This window comes from Monodon monoceros, unplaced genomic scaffold (genome assembly GCF_005190385.1).
Source record: "Monodon monoceros isolate NGI ecotype Baffin Bay Population unplaced genomic scaffold, NGI_Narwhal_1 Super_Scaffold_22, whole genome shotgun sequence".
NCBI lineage: Eukaryota > Metazoa > Chordata > Mammalia > Artiodactyla > Monodontidae > Monodon > Monodon monoceros.
The window spans coordinates 21628497-21645819 of record NW_021703779.1 but is presented as its reverse complement, the minus strand read 5'-3'; the positions used below and the strand labels follow the sequence as shown (position 1 = coordinate 21645819).

Sequence of the window (17323 nt, the reverse complement as noted above, 5' to 3'; positions counted from 1 at the left end):
GACTGGTGTGAGATGATATCTCATTGTAGTTTTGATTTGCATTTCTCCAAAGAAGATATACAGACTGCCAACAAACACACAAAAGAATGCTCAACATCACTAATCATTAGAGAAATGCAAATCAAAACTACAATGAGATATCATCTCACACCAGTCATAATGGCCATCATCAAAAAATCTAGAAACAATAAATGCTGGAGAGGGTGTGGAAAACAGGGAACACTCTTGCACTGCTGGTGGGAATGTAAATTGATACAGCCACTATGGAGAACAGTATGGAGGTTCCTTAAAAAACTACAAATAGAACTACCATATGACCCAGAAATCCCACTACTAGGCATATACCCTGAGAAAACCATAATTCAAAAAGAGTCATGCACCAAAATGTTCATTGCAGCTCTATTTACCATATCCCAGAAATGGAAACAACCTAAATGGCCATCATCGGATGAATGGATAAAGAAGATGTGGCACATATATACAATGGAATATTACTCAGCCATAAAAAGAAACGAAATTGAGCTATTTGTAATGAGGTGGATAGACCTAGAGTCTGTCATACAGAGTGAAGTAAGTCAGAAAGAGAGAGACAAATACCGTATGCTAACACATATATATGGAATTTAAGAAAAAAAATGTCATGAAGAACCTAGTGGTAAAACAGGAATAAAGACACAGACCTACTAGAGAATGGATTTGAGGATATGGGGAGGGGGAAGGGTAAGCTGTGACAAAGCGAGAGAGGCATGGACTACCAAACGTAAGGTAGATAGCTAGTGGGAAGCAGCCGCATAGCACAGGGAGATCAGCTCGGTGCTTTGTGACCGCCTGGAGGGGTGGGATAGGGAGGGTGGGAGGGAGGGAGACGCAAGAGGGAAGAGATATGGGAACATATGTATATGTGTAACTGATTCATTTTGTTGTAAAGCAGAAACTAACACCCCATTGTAAAGCAATTATACTCCAATAAAGATGTAAAAAAAAAAAAAGAAAAGAAAACCACATGAATAAACCCTGGTACATCCGTACAATGGAATACTATGCAGCTATATAGAAATAAGCAAGCAAGAAAGAAAGCCCTCTATGTGCTGGTATGCAGTGATTTTCAGGCTATCTTTTATTTTTAGCATTTCAGAATTTTCATTTTTTCTGCATTATCAATACAGTTTTATTTCTTTTTTGTTTTCCTTTTTTAATTGAAGTATAGTTGATGTAGGATATCTTCTTAAGTGAAAAAATGCCAAGTACAGAAGTATCTATAGAAAATATCCTTTGCGTAAGAAAGAAAAGGGAATAAAAATACATACACATAATTCCATTCCTCAGCATATGCCCAAAAGAATTAAAAACAAGTGTTCAAACAAAAACTGGTACACAAAAGTTCACAGCAGCACTGGTCACAATAACCAAAAGACGGAAACAACCCAAATGCACTACAACTAATAAATGAATAAACAAAATGTGGTCTATCCTTGCAATCTAATAGTATTCAGCCCTAAAAAGGAATGAAGTACTGATTCATGCTACAGCATGAACGAACCTTGAAAACACTATGCTAAATGAAACAGGTCAGACACAAATGTTCACATAATTGCATGATTCCCACTGTATGAAATATTCAAAATAGGAAATCCAGAGACAGAAAGCGGTTAGCAGTTGCCAGGGGCTGAGGGAAAGAAGACTCGGGAATGACTGCTTAATGGGTATGAGTTTCCATCTGGTGTGAAAGAATGTTCTGCAACTGGATAATGGTCATGGTTGCAAACACTGTTAATGCACTAAATGTCACAGATGATAAATTTTCTGTTATGTACTTTTCATGTGCCTAAGACTATGAAAAGATTTGTAGCACATTTGTGAAAAACATAAGACAGGGGAATTTAATTTTTTAAAGAGATCATTTGGAGCAGTTTGAAAAGAGAATATAGGCAATGGTCAAAATGTTTAGTAAACAAAATTCAGGTCCTAATAAAGAGTATCAAAACAGAAGGTCAATAGAGGTTTGACTAGCAAGGAAGGCTTCACTAAGGGGCTTTAATCTCACCATTGTAGGTTAGCAGGAATTAGACAGGACAACAGGAAACAGAGAAAGAACAGGAGTCAACATTTGAGATGAAATTCTTCCACAATTTTAGGGCTTCTGTTTTGTTTTTGTTTTTTTCTTTCTTACTTTCCGGTTTTTTTTTTCTTGGCCGTGCCACGCAACATGCGGGATCTTAGATCTTAGTTCCCCAAGTAGGGATCGAACCCAGGCCCCCTGCAATGGAAGTGCAGAGTCTTAACAACTGGACCGCCAGGGAAGTCCCCAATTTGATTTGTTTTATTCGTTTTCCCACTGACTTTTCTTCATTGGGATTTAGTTGATGTTTTTCTCTCTGTTTGAAAACAACATGCCAGGGACTGGATCTACACCAAAAAGAGTTGACCTTTTACTCCCAGGCAAAACTCTACGATTTCTTCTAAGTGTTTAAAGTGGATCGCGGAATTCCATTTCCATTCTGAAGATCTTGGGACCTTACTGGGCTCCTTGGGAAAGACACTGAAACAGCAGCGACTTGTGGGTGAATGGTGACAAAGCATGGAATAGATTTCTAAGATTAGTTCTCCTTCAGAATGTCAAGTCATTCTCTCCACTGACGTATTAGTGGGAAACGCTAACATAATGATTACAGAAACAGAGATGGTTCATTTATTCAATAAGTGCTGCACATTTTCTTTGCACTTGCTATTGTGATCAGCATTGAGATGATCAGGACGTGGGTCCCTTCCTCGAGAACCTCCCTGTCCAGTCCAATCTCCTAATTTACAGCTGACAAAACTAATGTCCAGAGAGGTGATAGGACTCATTCAAGATGATATAATTAACAACAACGCCAGAAACTAACACAAACCTCCTCACTTCAGGGAGGTGAAAAATCACATGGGCTCACTTCATCCTCTTCTTCATGGACTCATAAAAAGTAGGAATAACACAATTAGCCACACTACTATCTAATGGTAGGTACCAGTGTGTAGCGTTCCTACATGACACAGGTTGGCAGAAACCAGGAAGATGATCCACATAATTTAACTAATGAATGAACGAATAACATCCCACGTGAAAAAAACATATACAACCTTATTTTTTTGTAAAGGGGAACACAGGAAGGATAATTAGAAACTAATAAAAATGGAGATGGGGAGAAATGAAGTAGAAAGCATAGAGGTGAGAGTAAAAGTTATCTAGTCTATTTCTTGAATATCATTTTGATTTTTAAGCCATAAAAATGTTTTACAATACTCAAAAACTAAAATTAAAACAAAAGAAAAAAAAGGATATTTTTAAAAGCCTAAATTCAAATACAAGCAAAAACAAATGAACCTCCGTACTAAACTGATACTACAGCACAGAAAAAAATTACTTCATATAGCTTCTAAACACAACACCGTCACCATACACTCTCAGTAGGATATATGCCAAGAACAAACAAAACTGCAAAGAGGACTTCCCCGGTGGTCCAGTGGTTAAGACTCCGTGATTCCACTGCAGGGGACACGGGTTCAATCCCTGGTGGGGGAAGTTCCCCATACCATGCAGTGCGGCCAAAAACAAATTTTAAAAACTGCAAAGAAATTGTAAACTTTACTTAGAAGGGTTGTTGCTAGAGGTATAGGTTTAGTAATTCTAAATTTCCCAAAATTATTCTGAGTATATTTTAGAAGACAAGGGTTTTCACTGAGGGTGAAGCTAAACACAAATATAGATTGGGAAAATGAAGTACCCTGTGGTTTTACACTTGAATCGAATGTATCAGTATGAATTCACAGCATACATGTATATATAATCTCCTAGCTCTGTTCCCTGAAATGGCCTAGAAACCATTACATCCCAGGAGCAACGAGCACATCCCTCCCCCAGATCTGCTACTAAAAGGGACCATGATTCTTGGGAGAAATGGGTGATTCCAGGTCTAGGACAGGAATCACCCAAGGAGAACCTGGAACATCTTGTTGGCCCAGAAAGCAAGGAAATGCTCAAAGACTGATGAGACCATGCCAAAAGGACAGTAGAGCCAGCTCAAAGGGTCTCCCACTGCCAAATTTGTGGTAATTTGCACATCAAACAAAAAAACGATGATAATGGATACTGAACTGTAACAGCACTTTTATTTAAATCCATGAGTTTGAAATGCTAATTTAAAAAAGGAGAGTAAGGGGAATTCCCCGGCAGTCCAGTGGTTAGCACTCGGCACTCTCACTGCCGGGCCAGGTTCAATCACTGGTTGGGGAACTAAGATCCTGCAAGCTGCACGGCGTGGCCAAAAAAAAAAAAAAAAAAAAAAAACGGGTAAGGATCATCAGTAGAGGCTGAAAGCACTGGGTAAAAGTTGGTGGGAAAAAGGGATATACACACACTGTTTCAAATTATCACCCCTATTTCCATTAATTACAAAGGTGGAAAGGTAGCTTCACAAGGAAGAGATCTGACAAACATCATCTTAAACCAAGAGATCAAACTTCTTTTCACCAGTAATGGGACAAACTCACCTTATGTGTCCCTGATATGAGTGGCAAGGACACAAGTTCATCTAAATTTTATTTTTGTCAAAATATTTAACCTGATTCTAAGCACAAAAAGACAATCAGGCAAATCCCAGGTTGTGGGACGTTCAGCAAAACAACCAGCCTGGTCGTTTTTTGTTTTTTTAATTTTATTTTTGGCCACACAACATGGCTTGCCAGGATCTTAGTTCCCCGACCAGGGATCGAATCCACACCCTCGGCAGTGAAAGCATGGAGTCCTAACCACTGGACCCCCAGGGAATTCCCTGGTCCCTTTAAAAATGTCAATGTCATGAAAGACATTGGGCCAGAGAGGGAGGAAGGAGGGATGGTGCTGCTCTCTACACTAAATAAGACTAAAGAGACATGAAAAGCCAAGTGGACACTGCATTTTTAAAAACAGTTATAAAAGACATTATTGGGCTAACTGGGGAAATCTTAATATGGACAAAATCTTAGATAACATCCTGAGAATGGTACTGTGACTAAAAAGACAAGAACCCTTGTTCTTAGGAGATCACCACTGAAGCATGTCTACAACTTACTTTCAATAAATTCACCAAAAACAAAGTCTGCATGTATGTGTCTGGGAAAGGGGAAGAGGGACAAAGTGAACAAATGTCATAAAATGTTAATAATCTACAAATTAAGATGCAGACTTTCTGAAAAGGGTAAAGAGAGCACAGATTTTAGGTTTTGTGGCCACACACGTCTCTTAAGCTGTTGCATATTCTTCTTTGAATTTTTCTTTTCTTTTTTTACACACACTTTAAAAATGTAAAAGCCATTCTTAGCTTGAGGGCTATATAGTAACAGGTATGATTTCCTTCTGGGGTAATGAAATCGATTGTGGTGATGGCTGTACTACTGTAACTATACTGAAAGCCACTGAAATGTTCACTTTAAATCGGTGAATTGTATGGTATGTTAATTATGTCTCAATAAAGCTATTCAAAAATAAACGGGCCGTAAGTGGGCCATAAACAAACTGGCCGTAAGTGGGCCACAGAGTGCTGACCAGTGATCTACCACTTGGTGGTAATAATGAACTAAACCAAAAAAACAAATACTGAAGGGAATTTTCCCCTCTCATTTTACAGGAACTAAGTCAGGCTTGTTTACTCAAAAAAATTTTTTTGCCAATGATTGTGTAGCTAAGAAACTATGACACATACATTCATATCATTTTAAGTTTCAATTAAACAAAGCAAGTCGACAGAAGTTCTAAACCTTGTTATTGTACTGTACTTCTATCAAAGAGCTAAAATTCTAAGTATGTCACTTCAGTAGGAATGAAAAGACATCAATTCTTGCAGCCCCCAAAATTATCAAGTCTAAAATGACCACAGGACTAAAAGTTCCAAAATAAGTAAGACTAAACTCTTTGGATAACAGAGACATGATACTTCATTTCCTGGTTGTTTACGCTTTTTGCGTTTAATTTTCTACATAACTACGCTTCTTTCAACATTAGAACATTTTTTATACTGAAAAACAATTGTGGTAGGTCCTTTTTCCTTAAAGAAACTGTGTCAAAGTACCAAGTCGGCTGAAATTTTAGACAATTCTATATATCTCAAAATGCAGATACCTTTCTCATGGGAATCAAGGGCATGATCTTCAAGGTCATCATCAAAAATCTCTCGGCCGTCCTCCACATAGCCAATACCATCTGCAGGAACAAAATGTAATATATCGGGATCAAATTTCTAAAATTGGCCAATAATATTTTAGCCATGACAAAAAGATTAAAAAAAAACCTTTTATACCCACTCAGAGGTTCTCCTGGCCCAGGCCATTTTTAAGTGCAGCAGAATCCTGTTCAACCAGAAGTCAGATGAAACACAGCACCCACACACGTTTTCTGAGTCAAAACCAAAGGATATACAGTTGACCCTTGAACAACCTGGGGGTTAATCCACACATAACTTACAGTCAGCCATCAGTATCCACAGTTCTTCCAAATCTGCGGATTCAACCAACCATGGGCCATGTAGTACTGTAGTATTTAATACTGAAAAATATCCACATACAAGTGGACCCAAGCAGTTCAAACCCATATTGTTCAAGGATCAACTGTATACTATGCCTATTTAGGTGAACTAAGGTAATCATTTGGCCCATAGGATCAAAGTTTGCCACAATAGGATGCTTTACAGTACTTCTACTCTACCAGAAGAATAAAAAGTAAAAGAATCGGGCTTCCCTGGTGGCGCAGTGGTTGAGAGTCCGCCTGCCGATGCAGGGGACGCGGGCTCGTGCCCTGGTGTGGGAAGATCCCACATGCCGCGGAGCGGCTGGGCCCGTGAGCCATGGTCGCTAAGCCTGCGCGTCCAGAGCCTGTGCTCCGCAACGGGAGAGGCCACAACAGTGAGAGGCCCACATACCACAAAAAAAAAAAAAAAAAAAAAGTAAAAGAATCAAGATCACCAGAAGTCGGGCTTCCCTGCTGGTGCAGTGGTTAAGAATCCGCCTGCCGATGCAGGAGACATGAGTTCAATCCCTGGTCTGGGAAGATCCCACATGCCACAGAGCAACTAAGCCCGTGCGCCACAACTACTGAGCCTGGAAAGCCGGCAATATAGCTGAGTTCAATTACAGAAGTAGGAACAAAAATATAGTGGCAGGCACAGTCTACACCCCCCTCCCTCTGCTCCGCAGTCAGCACTCACACGTCCAAGAAGTCAAGTCCCACAAACAGGAACCATCGAGCTTTCCACAAGGGCTGTAAGAACATGGGGACCACCCTCTGCCCGGGGCCCCTGCCAAAGTTACTCTTCACGAGTACAGTCTCCTGTAATCCTCACAGCCATTCTGTGAGATAGAATTTTCCTACGCCCCATCACATGGGGATGGCCCACAGGTTCCTTCCAATTGCTACAGTCATTTCCTGGAGGATTTATACTATAGCCTGAGGTGTGTGCCTGGCTTCTCCAAAATGTCCCTCAATAAACTTCCTATTTTTCTGATTCCACACCCTCAAATCATGCATTTGAGGAAAACCCAAACCAAAGGTATGACCTTAAGTTAGCGCCTTACATCTGCCCAAGCAAAGCAGCAACTCCACCAAGTGAGAAGCTACGAAAAGCAAATGATACAGTGCCTGGCAGGCGGTTTCTTCCCACATACCATCATCCACGATCCAGTCATCATCCTGGCGGGCCTGGACCAGCTTCGAGTACTGTTCCTCATCAACTTCTTCATAAACACTTGTGAAGTCCTCTACCTGCCATCGTACAAGTTTGAGAGAGTTTCAAGTGGAGTGAAAGTGTTAAACAATTCTGATGAAAAAATTGTCAAATTCAAAGTGGAATGGCAGCCTGAAGGAGTAGCTGCAACCAAATCATGAGTTCTGACATTCAACACCACTGCAGGATTTTCCTTAAATAGACATCAATTAACTTAGTATTCCTTTTAGGTGGGTGTTAACATAAGAAATTAAATGATTCCATTAGCATAATATACTTGTCACACCAGCAATTACTCATCTACTTCATAAAAAACAAACTGAATTATAGCCAATTCTTCATTAGCTGCTTTGGGGATTAGTCACTTGTAATTTTGAGACTGGTTTCTCCTGTACTTGGCAAACCTGTAAGACATGCCACCTCCCTCTCCACTAGCTGATGGTGCCCCACAAATAGACAATAATCTTAATAACTGTTCAACCAACCAAATGTAATTCAAAAGGAAAATCTCCCCCATCCATCCCCCTCCAAAAATCAGCAAAACACACACTACGGGTACACTAGAAATGGTTTTTGAGTGATCCCTATTTGTATTACCACTGATTCCCCACCATTTTCAGGTCTTAAAAACAGAGGGCAAGTGCGGAGAGAACGGCAAGGCCTGAAATCACACAGGCTGCCCGACCGCCAGAAGGCCAGAACACCACAAACTACTGGCCTGAACAGAGCAGACCACCTCAGCACAGTTAAAGCAACAGACAGCATAGATGCACACCACTGCAGTGAGAATTTGGCGGGCTCCCATCTCCCAGATGAGAAATTGGTGGGCTGGTTAGCAAGAACTTAAAGATACCTCGTTAAAAACTCCCCCTTCTCTTGAGAGTTCTGCCTTTTCAAGTGGGGACTGGAGGAAACGACCAACTCCATCTGAAGAGCTAAGACTCTAGGAAAAAACACCTGGACACAGAGCTTTGAGAGCCTGATGGGTAGAGTTGACTGGATTTCTGCCACAACTACCTGGGCTTAGAGTAATTACAGGATTAAGCTTAGTTTTTACCTCCGGTTTAATCTACTCAACAGGGATCACTAGCAAACACTGATCTGGCCTTTGATCATTTGATGACAGAAATTACCTGCCCTACCAAATTAAGTTTTTTGACAACCCAAACACAAACTAGTCTAATTAAAATGACTGTACTGACCAACTTTCTTTTTGAGGGGAGAGGGAACTGGCAAGGTTAGCTTTGTTGGCTTAAGTCTATTATGCATACTGTGTCTCTCGGTTAAGCAACTCATTTACATACTATCAAAAGACACCGGAAAACTATTTTTAAAAAATAGTGACAAAGCGAGAGAGAGGCATGGACATATATACACTACCAAACGTAAGGTAGATAGCTAGTGGGAAGCAGCCGCATAGCACAGGGAGATCAGCTAGGTGCTTTGTGACCACCTAGAGGGGTGGGACAGGGAGGGTAGAAGGGAGGGAGACGCAAGAGGGAGGAGATATGGGAACATATGTATATATATAACTGATTCATTTTGTTGTGAAGCAGAAACTAACACACCATCGTAAAGCAATTATACTCTAATAAAGATGTTAAAAAAATAAAAATAAATAAAAATAATAATAAATAAACAATAAAACAAATATTGTTCTAAAATATAAAATAAAATTTTAAAAAATTTTTAAAATATCATTTTGAGGGCTTCCCTGGTGGCGCAGTGGTTGAGAGTCCGCCTGCCGGTGCAGGGGACATGGGTTCGTGCCCCGGTCCGGGAGGATCCCACATGCCGCGGAGCAGCTGGGCCCGTGAGCCATGGCCGCTGAGCCTGCGCGTCCGGAGCCTGTGCTCCACAACGGGAGAGGCCACAGCAGTGAGAGGCACGCGTATCGCAAAAAAAAAAAAAAAATCATTTTGCGTTAAAGTCATTTTGACTCAATCTCTAAAAACACTGCTACTGCTCAGCTTGAACTCTTAGAGCCATGCCATTAACATCAGTGATTAATGGGAAATCAGTCACATTGTGTCAACATCTGAAATGCCCCACAGAACTCCTTTATAGAAGTACCTACATTAAAAATGCTTTACTCTTGCTTTACTGTAATCCTTTTAGCAACCCTTTATGATCTGGTTGACTCCCTTAACTTGAATGAATGGTGCCAAATGACAAAAATCCTCTTCTACTTGCTTACTATCCCAATACAGAACAGGCCATGGCTAAACAGGCACATTCTGAAGCCAGGCTGCCTGGGTTCCAATCAAGGCTCTGCCACTGTGACCTCATATACCTCCCATGCGAAATGCTGTTAATCACAGTATCTAATTTTATACGGTATTGGAAGGATTAAATAAATGAACATATTTGTAAAAGCACTTAGAACAGTGTTAGCTGAAAAACTGCATTAGTTGCTATTGTTGTTGTTGGTATTATTATTTTCTCATATTAATCACTTTCCAGCCCTGAGGCAGTTAAGATCCTCAGGGAGTGCCCTCAATGTGAAGCTAGACAATGTTGTGCAGATGGTACCAATCTGCTTTTCTACCTGCAGGGCATCGACAGTGGGTAGAGGAAAAGAGCCAAAAGGGCATCACATTCAATCCTACACGCAGGACACAGCAGAGGGAAGGTCCAAGTCCCTACCACGCTCCCCTTGCATATGAGATTAGAAACAACAATTCTCTCCAAGGAGCAGCAGTGCTGGGCTAGACTGCTCAATACCTTATGAGTAAAGTAAAAGCATCTGTAAGTTCCCTCAACGAAGCCATGGAACTTAGCAGAGATGCAGTGTGCTTACTAATTTTAAAAGCATCTGTAAGGTGCCTCATAGGAACTTTAAGAGTTCAGTAGTCTCCCATAACCTGTAAATCTACCTCATGCCCATATGTTTGATATTAAGAAATTACTATTATAAGAAGCTTTAAATATATGCATATTTCTAATCAGTGACAAAGGTGACATAAAATTATCTACAGGCTATGAATTAGATGAAGCACAGGAGAAAAAGCCCAGAAAAATGGTTACTTACTTCATATTTATACTTCTCACCAGCTTTAGCCCTTTTCAGTCTTTCCAGAGCTTCCTGTCGCCCTTTCTTTGATTTCTTCTCTCTCCGGGATCGAGAAGTTACAAAACTCCCTGAATCTGACACAGCTGAAAAGAAGCCAAATTTACATGAGATGTACAAAATTGTCAGCCATCTTCCCTCAAAAACAAAGCAAGTTTTTAGCCAATAGTAATATACAAGTTTAATGTTATACAAATGGATTCTTTTTATAATGGAAATAATTCACAAGCTCAGGGCTGAATCTGCAGCTCCTGTGGCTCTTCAGAAATTTCCAGCTGAAGCAACTGTTATTTTTTTTCCGCCAAAAAGAGAAAAATTCCAAATTCAACTGATATCCTCTGGAGACACTAAAGGGAGATCAGTCGTTAACCCACAACCTTTCCCAGGGAAGTGGCAGGCCGTTAAGTGGTTATAAAAGGGACAATTCATTTTGTGTTCTGTTAATCAACATTTGAAAGGCTTTGAGGAGCACCTGCTCTTTGCAACGTACCAGGCGCTCTGAGAGACACAAAGATAAGAAAGACAGGGCCCACAGACTCACAGAATTTACAATCTGACCTGGGAGATACCTGGCAGACCTCGGAGATACTGTGGGTTCAGTTCCAGACCAACACCCATAAAGTGAATATCGCAATAAAGTTAGTCACACGAATTTTTTTTTTTTTGGTTTCCCAGGGCATATAAGGGTTATGTTTACACTATACTGTAGTCTATTAAGTATGCAAAAGCATTATGTCTTTAAAAATACTTTATTGGTAAAAACGCTAACCATCATCTGAGCCTTCAGTGAGTTGTAGTAACATCCAAGGTCCCTGATTACAGATCACCATAACAAATATAATTATGAAAAATGTGAAATGTGAGAATTACCAAAATAATGTTAACACAGGGACATGAAGTAATAAGCAAAGGCTGTTGGGAAAATGGCACCAACAGACTTGCCCGATGCAGGGATGCCACAATCTTCAATTTGTAAAAAAAAAAAAAAAAAAGCAGTATCTGTGAAGCACAATAAAGCGAGATATGCTTGTAAGTAGCAACTAACTCTAAAACAATTTTTAGAAGTAACACATGCCCTAACAGAGGTACAGATAAAATGTCTGGGATTCCAAAGGAAGGATAAATTGGGGGTTGGGAGAATTTAACAAAGGTGGCTCTAAGGAGATTCTTGATTCCACCACTGATTTCCAGGCCTCATGCAGTTGGTTACGACATTAGAGGATGAGGTGAAAGATTACAAAGATTAAAATGTGTTTTGTAGAAAATTACTGAAGTACCAGAGAGCCTCAGTGGTCAGTCATTCAACTTTTGAATTACTCACACTTTGGGTCATCATAAACTGACCACCTCACACACGTACTGAAAAGATTTCATCCACAGAATGAAGACTTTCATATGCCAGCTGATGAATACCCAAGCCAAGCAAGACAGTGCCTCCTGCCAGCGATGAGCTGAGGCTCAGCACGACTGCCACCTATGTCTGTGAAATTGAGTACTGTATTGTATTTGTGCTAATTATTTTATAAAAAGTAGTAAGCACAGAAAAGGAGCAGTATTGATAACAGGCATCCTAAAAGCTCCAACCCCCCTGGAACATTCATAACAACATTCAGCTGTTTGACTAAGTGTTTGAAATAGAAGATGCAATTTACAGAACATGTACCAAGTGCTGGCAATGAACTGTTGAAAACTGTATCTTAAAGGTGAGGCATAATTAGAGATTTTTTTTCCCTAGCTTTCTGGAAATGGAATCTCTCTATAACATCTCAGCCTATTGTTTGACTTTCACATTTGACTTTTAAATCCATTTTCAGAAAGGCATTAAGGAATGCAGGTACTTAATGATGACAGCCACAAAATCTTAGGTGTCACTCAAATGATTTCAAAAAATCGTGAGCAGGCCTACATGAAAAGGTTTTGGAGATTATGGAACATGACCACTGAGAGTGAAAAGGTGGCCTCAGTGTATTCCCTTCAAGACTCCCTTGACTCCTTTGTCAGATTATCCTGACAAAAACCATAGGTTTTCAATAAGACGTATTCCACAGGCAACGATGTGCCACTCTAAGGGTTTGGGGTACAATTACAAATAGGACAGAGTTGCCGGTCCTCAAGGGGCTCCCAGTCAAGGAAAGCAAAAAGACCTGAGGCTCCCACCATCATATAAAGATGGTGCCATATTAGAGGTAGGAAGCCAGTATTGAGGGAATGTAGAAAAGAGAGCCATTAATTTTGCCTGGGAAATCAGAGAAGGCTTCACAGGGGAGGTTTCCAACACAGAAAGAGTAGAATTTCACTATCAGAGTACAGGGTAACAAGGGGCACAAGCAAAGGAAAAGGCATGAGCCAAATTACAAAGGGATGAAAATGCAAGGTGTATTCAGAAACCAAGAGGAAGTCAATGTGGAAGGTAAGCTGGACATGAGAGCATAGAGTGAGTGGGAGGAGATTAGGACGAAGCGGCACAACCAGGCTCTGCCACTTACTGGGTGACATGAGACAACCAGTTAACCTCTCTGAGCTACAGTGGCCAGGTGTCTTGTTGTTTTTTAAGCTGCCCAGCATCAGAATCTGTGAAGTCCCCCCTCCCTTATGCCCTTGCAGCTAGGGCATGGGCATATAAAATAGGCCCTCCAATTATGAACACCTGCTCAGACTTTAAATCACAAGCTAGTGTGACAAGGAAAGGGGGACGGCTAATGGAAGATTCTAGAAGTAGCAACAGCTACAGGAGGATTGAGTACCTGGAACAACAGTGCCAGCAATGTCCCAAGGTACTTGAAGGCTCTAATTTCAAGTACTTGGCCATGGTTGGCAACAACCTCCTCAATGGACCAGTTTTGTGGCATGATTTTAACCACTGTTCCTAGCTAAGGTGCCCCCTGACTGGCTCTCCGGAGTTTGTGAACACCACAATATCCTTCAGATAAATTCCTTTTCGGTTTAAATCAACTAGAGTTGGTTCCTGTAGCCTACACCTAAGGACTCTAATGCAGAGCCTCAGGGTCCTCATATGTGAAATGGGGATAATCATGTCTGCTTCATAAAGTTCTTAAGGATTAAATGAAGATGCTTGGCTTACTTTGTACTCAGCAATACAGGAGCTCACTTAATGTGTATGTGTGTGTGTGTGTACAGATGCACACACATATGCCAACACCTCACAATTAGCACTAACATGGTCTAGCTTCTAGAAAACAAAAATAAAGCAAAGCCGTTTTCTCAGGGAAGCCCCAATATAGCACTGCATATAATTACATGTTTACCATCTCAACTCCATGAAGACAAAAACCATGCCCAGCTTACCTACCACTGTAACACCAGAGCCTGACAGAATGCCTATACCTCGTAGGTACATAATGAATATTTGCTGAATGAACCACTGTACCTGCTTTTTTAAATCATTAAACTCTCCCCTATCCATTTCCATATACAGTAACAGCTAGTTATAGACCTTTCAACTTTTCACAGCCACCCCATCTTCTAATACTTAAGGAGAAAAAAGGCCTAAATTTTCCTTTATGGAATACGTCTCCAATGCTTCAAGTAGGTAAGTTAGCAAAAAAAAAAAAAAGAAAAGAAAAAGAAGAAGCATGAAAAAAATCCAGTTACCAAAGTTTAAATAGTTGGTTCAAAATTACCATCTGGAGTACCCCCACCACCCCCCAAGGCAGACACACACAAGGCTGCAACAGTCTTTCAGGTAACAATCTTTCCAAGTCGGCTGGAAAGGAAAAATTCCAGTCACAAGTCCCCAGCCACTCATCAACACCATGACTTAAGAGGGATCTCAAGATTGCACGATGTCCTCCAAAGAGTGATTTCTTGATGTTCATGGAGAACGTAGTTTTTAGAGTGAAGAAAGGTCTTAGCGACGTATCACTGATGGAGGGCTGCAAAGACTGTTCACGTACATCACACATCCCATTTGTAATTCAGGCTAGTGGGCTCTCCAAAACAAATTGTCTTAAAAAGCGAAAGGATAGAAGAACACATTTAAATCTGTGATTCACGACTAGGTGAATGCAAAGGAAGCTAACTAGGAAGCAAGTTCTCATTAATGGTGATGTATTTGAGTGACAGGAGATGTGATGCTTGAGCTGAGAGAGTGAAGCACCCAATTTTAAGTTCACTGAAGTGAAGTCACACTTTAGTTGCACACTGCTCAAAACTCAGAAATCAGACAAATCCATTTGCATTTTTGTATTCTATTTTTGGAGATAGAATATTACCACTGAAAACGGAGTAATATACAAGGCATCCGAAATGCTGCTGAACTGACACTTTTTTTTTTAGAAGCTTCACCTGAGATGACTAGATTGTGAACACTATTTCTGTGCGGCACCTGAAGAACTTTCCATAGAATTTGAAAAAAAATTGTTAATGCATAAAGTAGAAACCTATTACCTACAAAGACAAAACGCGTTTGTATCTTCACGTGACAGCACTTAGAGCTTTCTTTCCTGCTGAGGTACAACGTGTAACAATCTCCCCAGCAGTTTCTACCAAGGGAAGGGCGCACATCCGTTCCGTCCCAGCCCTCAAGCGGACACCTGGGGCGGGAGCAATGAAATACTTTCGGCCAATACTGTGCCCCACCGGGGCCAGTCTCATGAAGGTGTGCCCAGCACGTGGGATGAGATTCACCAAAAGAAATAAAAAGAAAGGCAGCCAAGTGCGGAGACCCGCAGTGAGAGAGGTGAGGCAGCCTCCCAAACAAAAAGCCCCGCAGGGGGTTGCTCGGGCTTGCCAGGACCCAACAGCCCTGCAAAGAAGACCTGTCCGAGGCCTCACAGGTTCCAGTCCTGGACGTCCGAGGTCCGCGCCCAAAAAGACCGGCGGGTCAACCCGGGCGTGCGCCTACCTAAGAAAAAAATAAAACAGAGCCCCCACCACCCGCAATCATGCCACAGTCTCCACACTCCCAACTGGGGACCCCGCGCGCGGGGTCATCTCTCACCGCTCGCCCCCAGCTCGCAGTCATCGCCGTACACCAGCGCCATGGTCCCGGAGTCTTCCGATTCCGCGCCAACCAGCCCGAAACTGGCGCGGAGGCCGACACAGGCGCCACCCAGAAAGCCAATCAGCAGCTCCGGAGGCTGCCGACTTCCGCCCGGAAGGCCACTGACGTGCCGCGCCGCGCCGCGCCGCGCCGCGCCGCGCCCCGCCCCCGGCCTTCCCGCGGGCGCGCGTTTGGCGCCCCGTGATGACCCCTTAGGGAAAAGAGCGAGCGGCGGGAGAGGCCGTGGAGAGCAGAAAAAGAAAGCGGTCGGGCGCTGGAAAAGAGCCTCCTGGAGACTCGCTGCGCAAGCGCACCCATGCTGATGGGAAAAGATTTGGGCCCCTTGGAGTAGGAGCTTTCTGGTTCTGAGGGTTGATTTTCCGAGAAAAGAGGCGCGGGAGGCAGTAGGGTGGGCGTGGTTGAACGGGTTTCCCAGGAGCCTGGGAAAACGACTGCCTACTGCTGCGCACTCGGAGTCTTGCCTGATACTTTGCTTCTCTGAGTACGAATATAGTCGCTGTGTGATATATGGTATTGCAATATATGCACCAAGTTAACCAAAAGATCAAAAATACCATCACCAATACGGGGCCTCCCGATGTGGTGCAGTTGGAAAAAAGGAACAATATCACCTATATAGTCTTCTTGCAAATAATGCTTAACCTGAATCTAACCATGAAGAAACAATCAGATGTATTCAAAACGTAGAACAATCTGTAAAACAACTGGCCTGGACTCCTGCAAAATGTCAATGTTATGAAAGATAAAAAGGGCATTAGATTCTAGTGTTTGGTACAATGCGTGCAATGTATGCACCTCACATACTGTTTTTTTTTTTCATTTATTGTTTAATAGTAAAACCAGAGACGTCTACATGTATATCTTAACTAGAGAGCACTATTTAAAGCAAGATCTTAGAATGAGAATTAACCATCTGGTTAATTCTTTCTACAATTTGTGTAGAATTAACTTTAACCATTGAGGCCAATACATCTGAACACTTTTCTCAAACCCACTAGTGCACAGGGCTCTTGGTCCCCCCCACCCCCTACCCCTCCCCCACTACCCCATCCAGAACAAAGTTAGATCCATGCCCTCAAGTGATTCAACATGAATTATTGACCAATGGACAAATCTTTTGTGATAATTGAGCCCTGGCTCATAGCATAAACTTGCAATGTCATCGTGAATAAAACCTGGCCCCAAAGACAAATAGCTGTACTAATGCTTCAGAATCTTCTAAACCAGCTGCATGAACTAATACTTGGGGATGAAACCAGAATTATTCTGGGAATTATTAAAGGTATTGGAGCAATTAAGAAAGCATTATGAGTTAGAACATTGATGGTATAGTGAGTCAATAGTGAATTTTAGATTAATCCTTTGTCCGGTGATTCATTTGTAAATATTTTCTCCCATTCTGAGGGTTGTCTTTTCATCCTGTTTGTAGTTTCCTTTGCTTTGAAAAAGCTTATACGTTTCATTAGGTCCCATTTGTTTATTTTTCTTTTAATTTCCATT

At 41.5% G+C, this 17323-nt stretch overlaps 1 protein-coding gene across 2 annotated transcripts in view; it reads right to left on the bottom strand.

Moving 5' to 3' along the window:
• Positions 1–15866, bottom strand: part of POLA1 (DNA polymerase alpha 1, catalytic subunit) — a 311176-nt gene extending 295310 nt beyond the window's left edge. For both annotated transcript variants that reach the window (XM_029240606.1, XM_029240607.1), the window contains exons 1-4: positions 15761–15866; positions 10762–10886; positions 7672–7768; positions 6134–6214 (exon numbers count right to left, since the gene is read on the bottom strand). In XM_029240606.1, coding sequence (XP_029096439.1) covers positions 6134–6214; positions 7672–7768; positions 10762–10886; positions 15761–15803 — 346 coding nt within the window. In that variant the 5' untranslated portion in view covers positions 15804–15866. The remainder of the gene's footprint in view (positions 1–6133; positions 6215–7671; positions 7769–10761; positions 10887–15760) is intronic.
• Positions 15867–17323: the final 1457 nt, after the last annotated feature.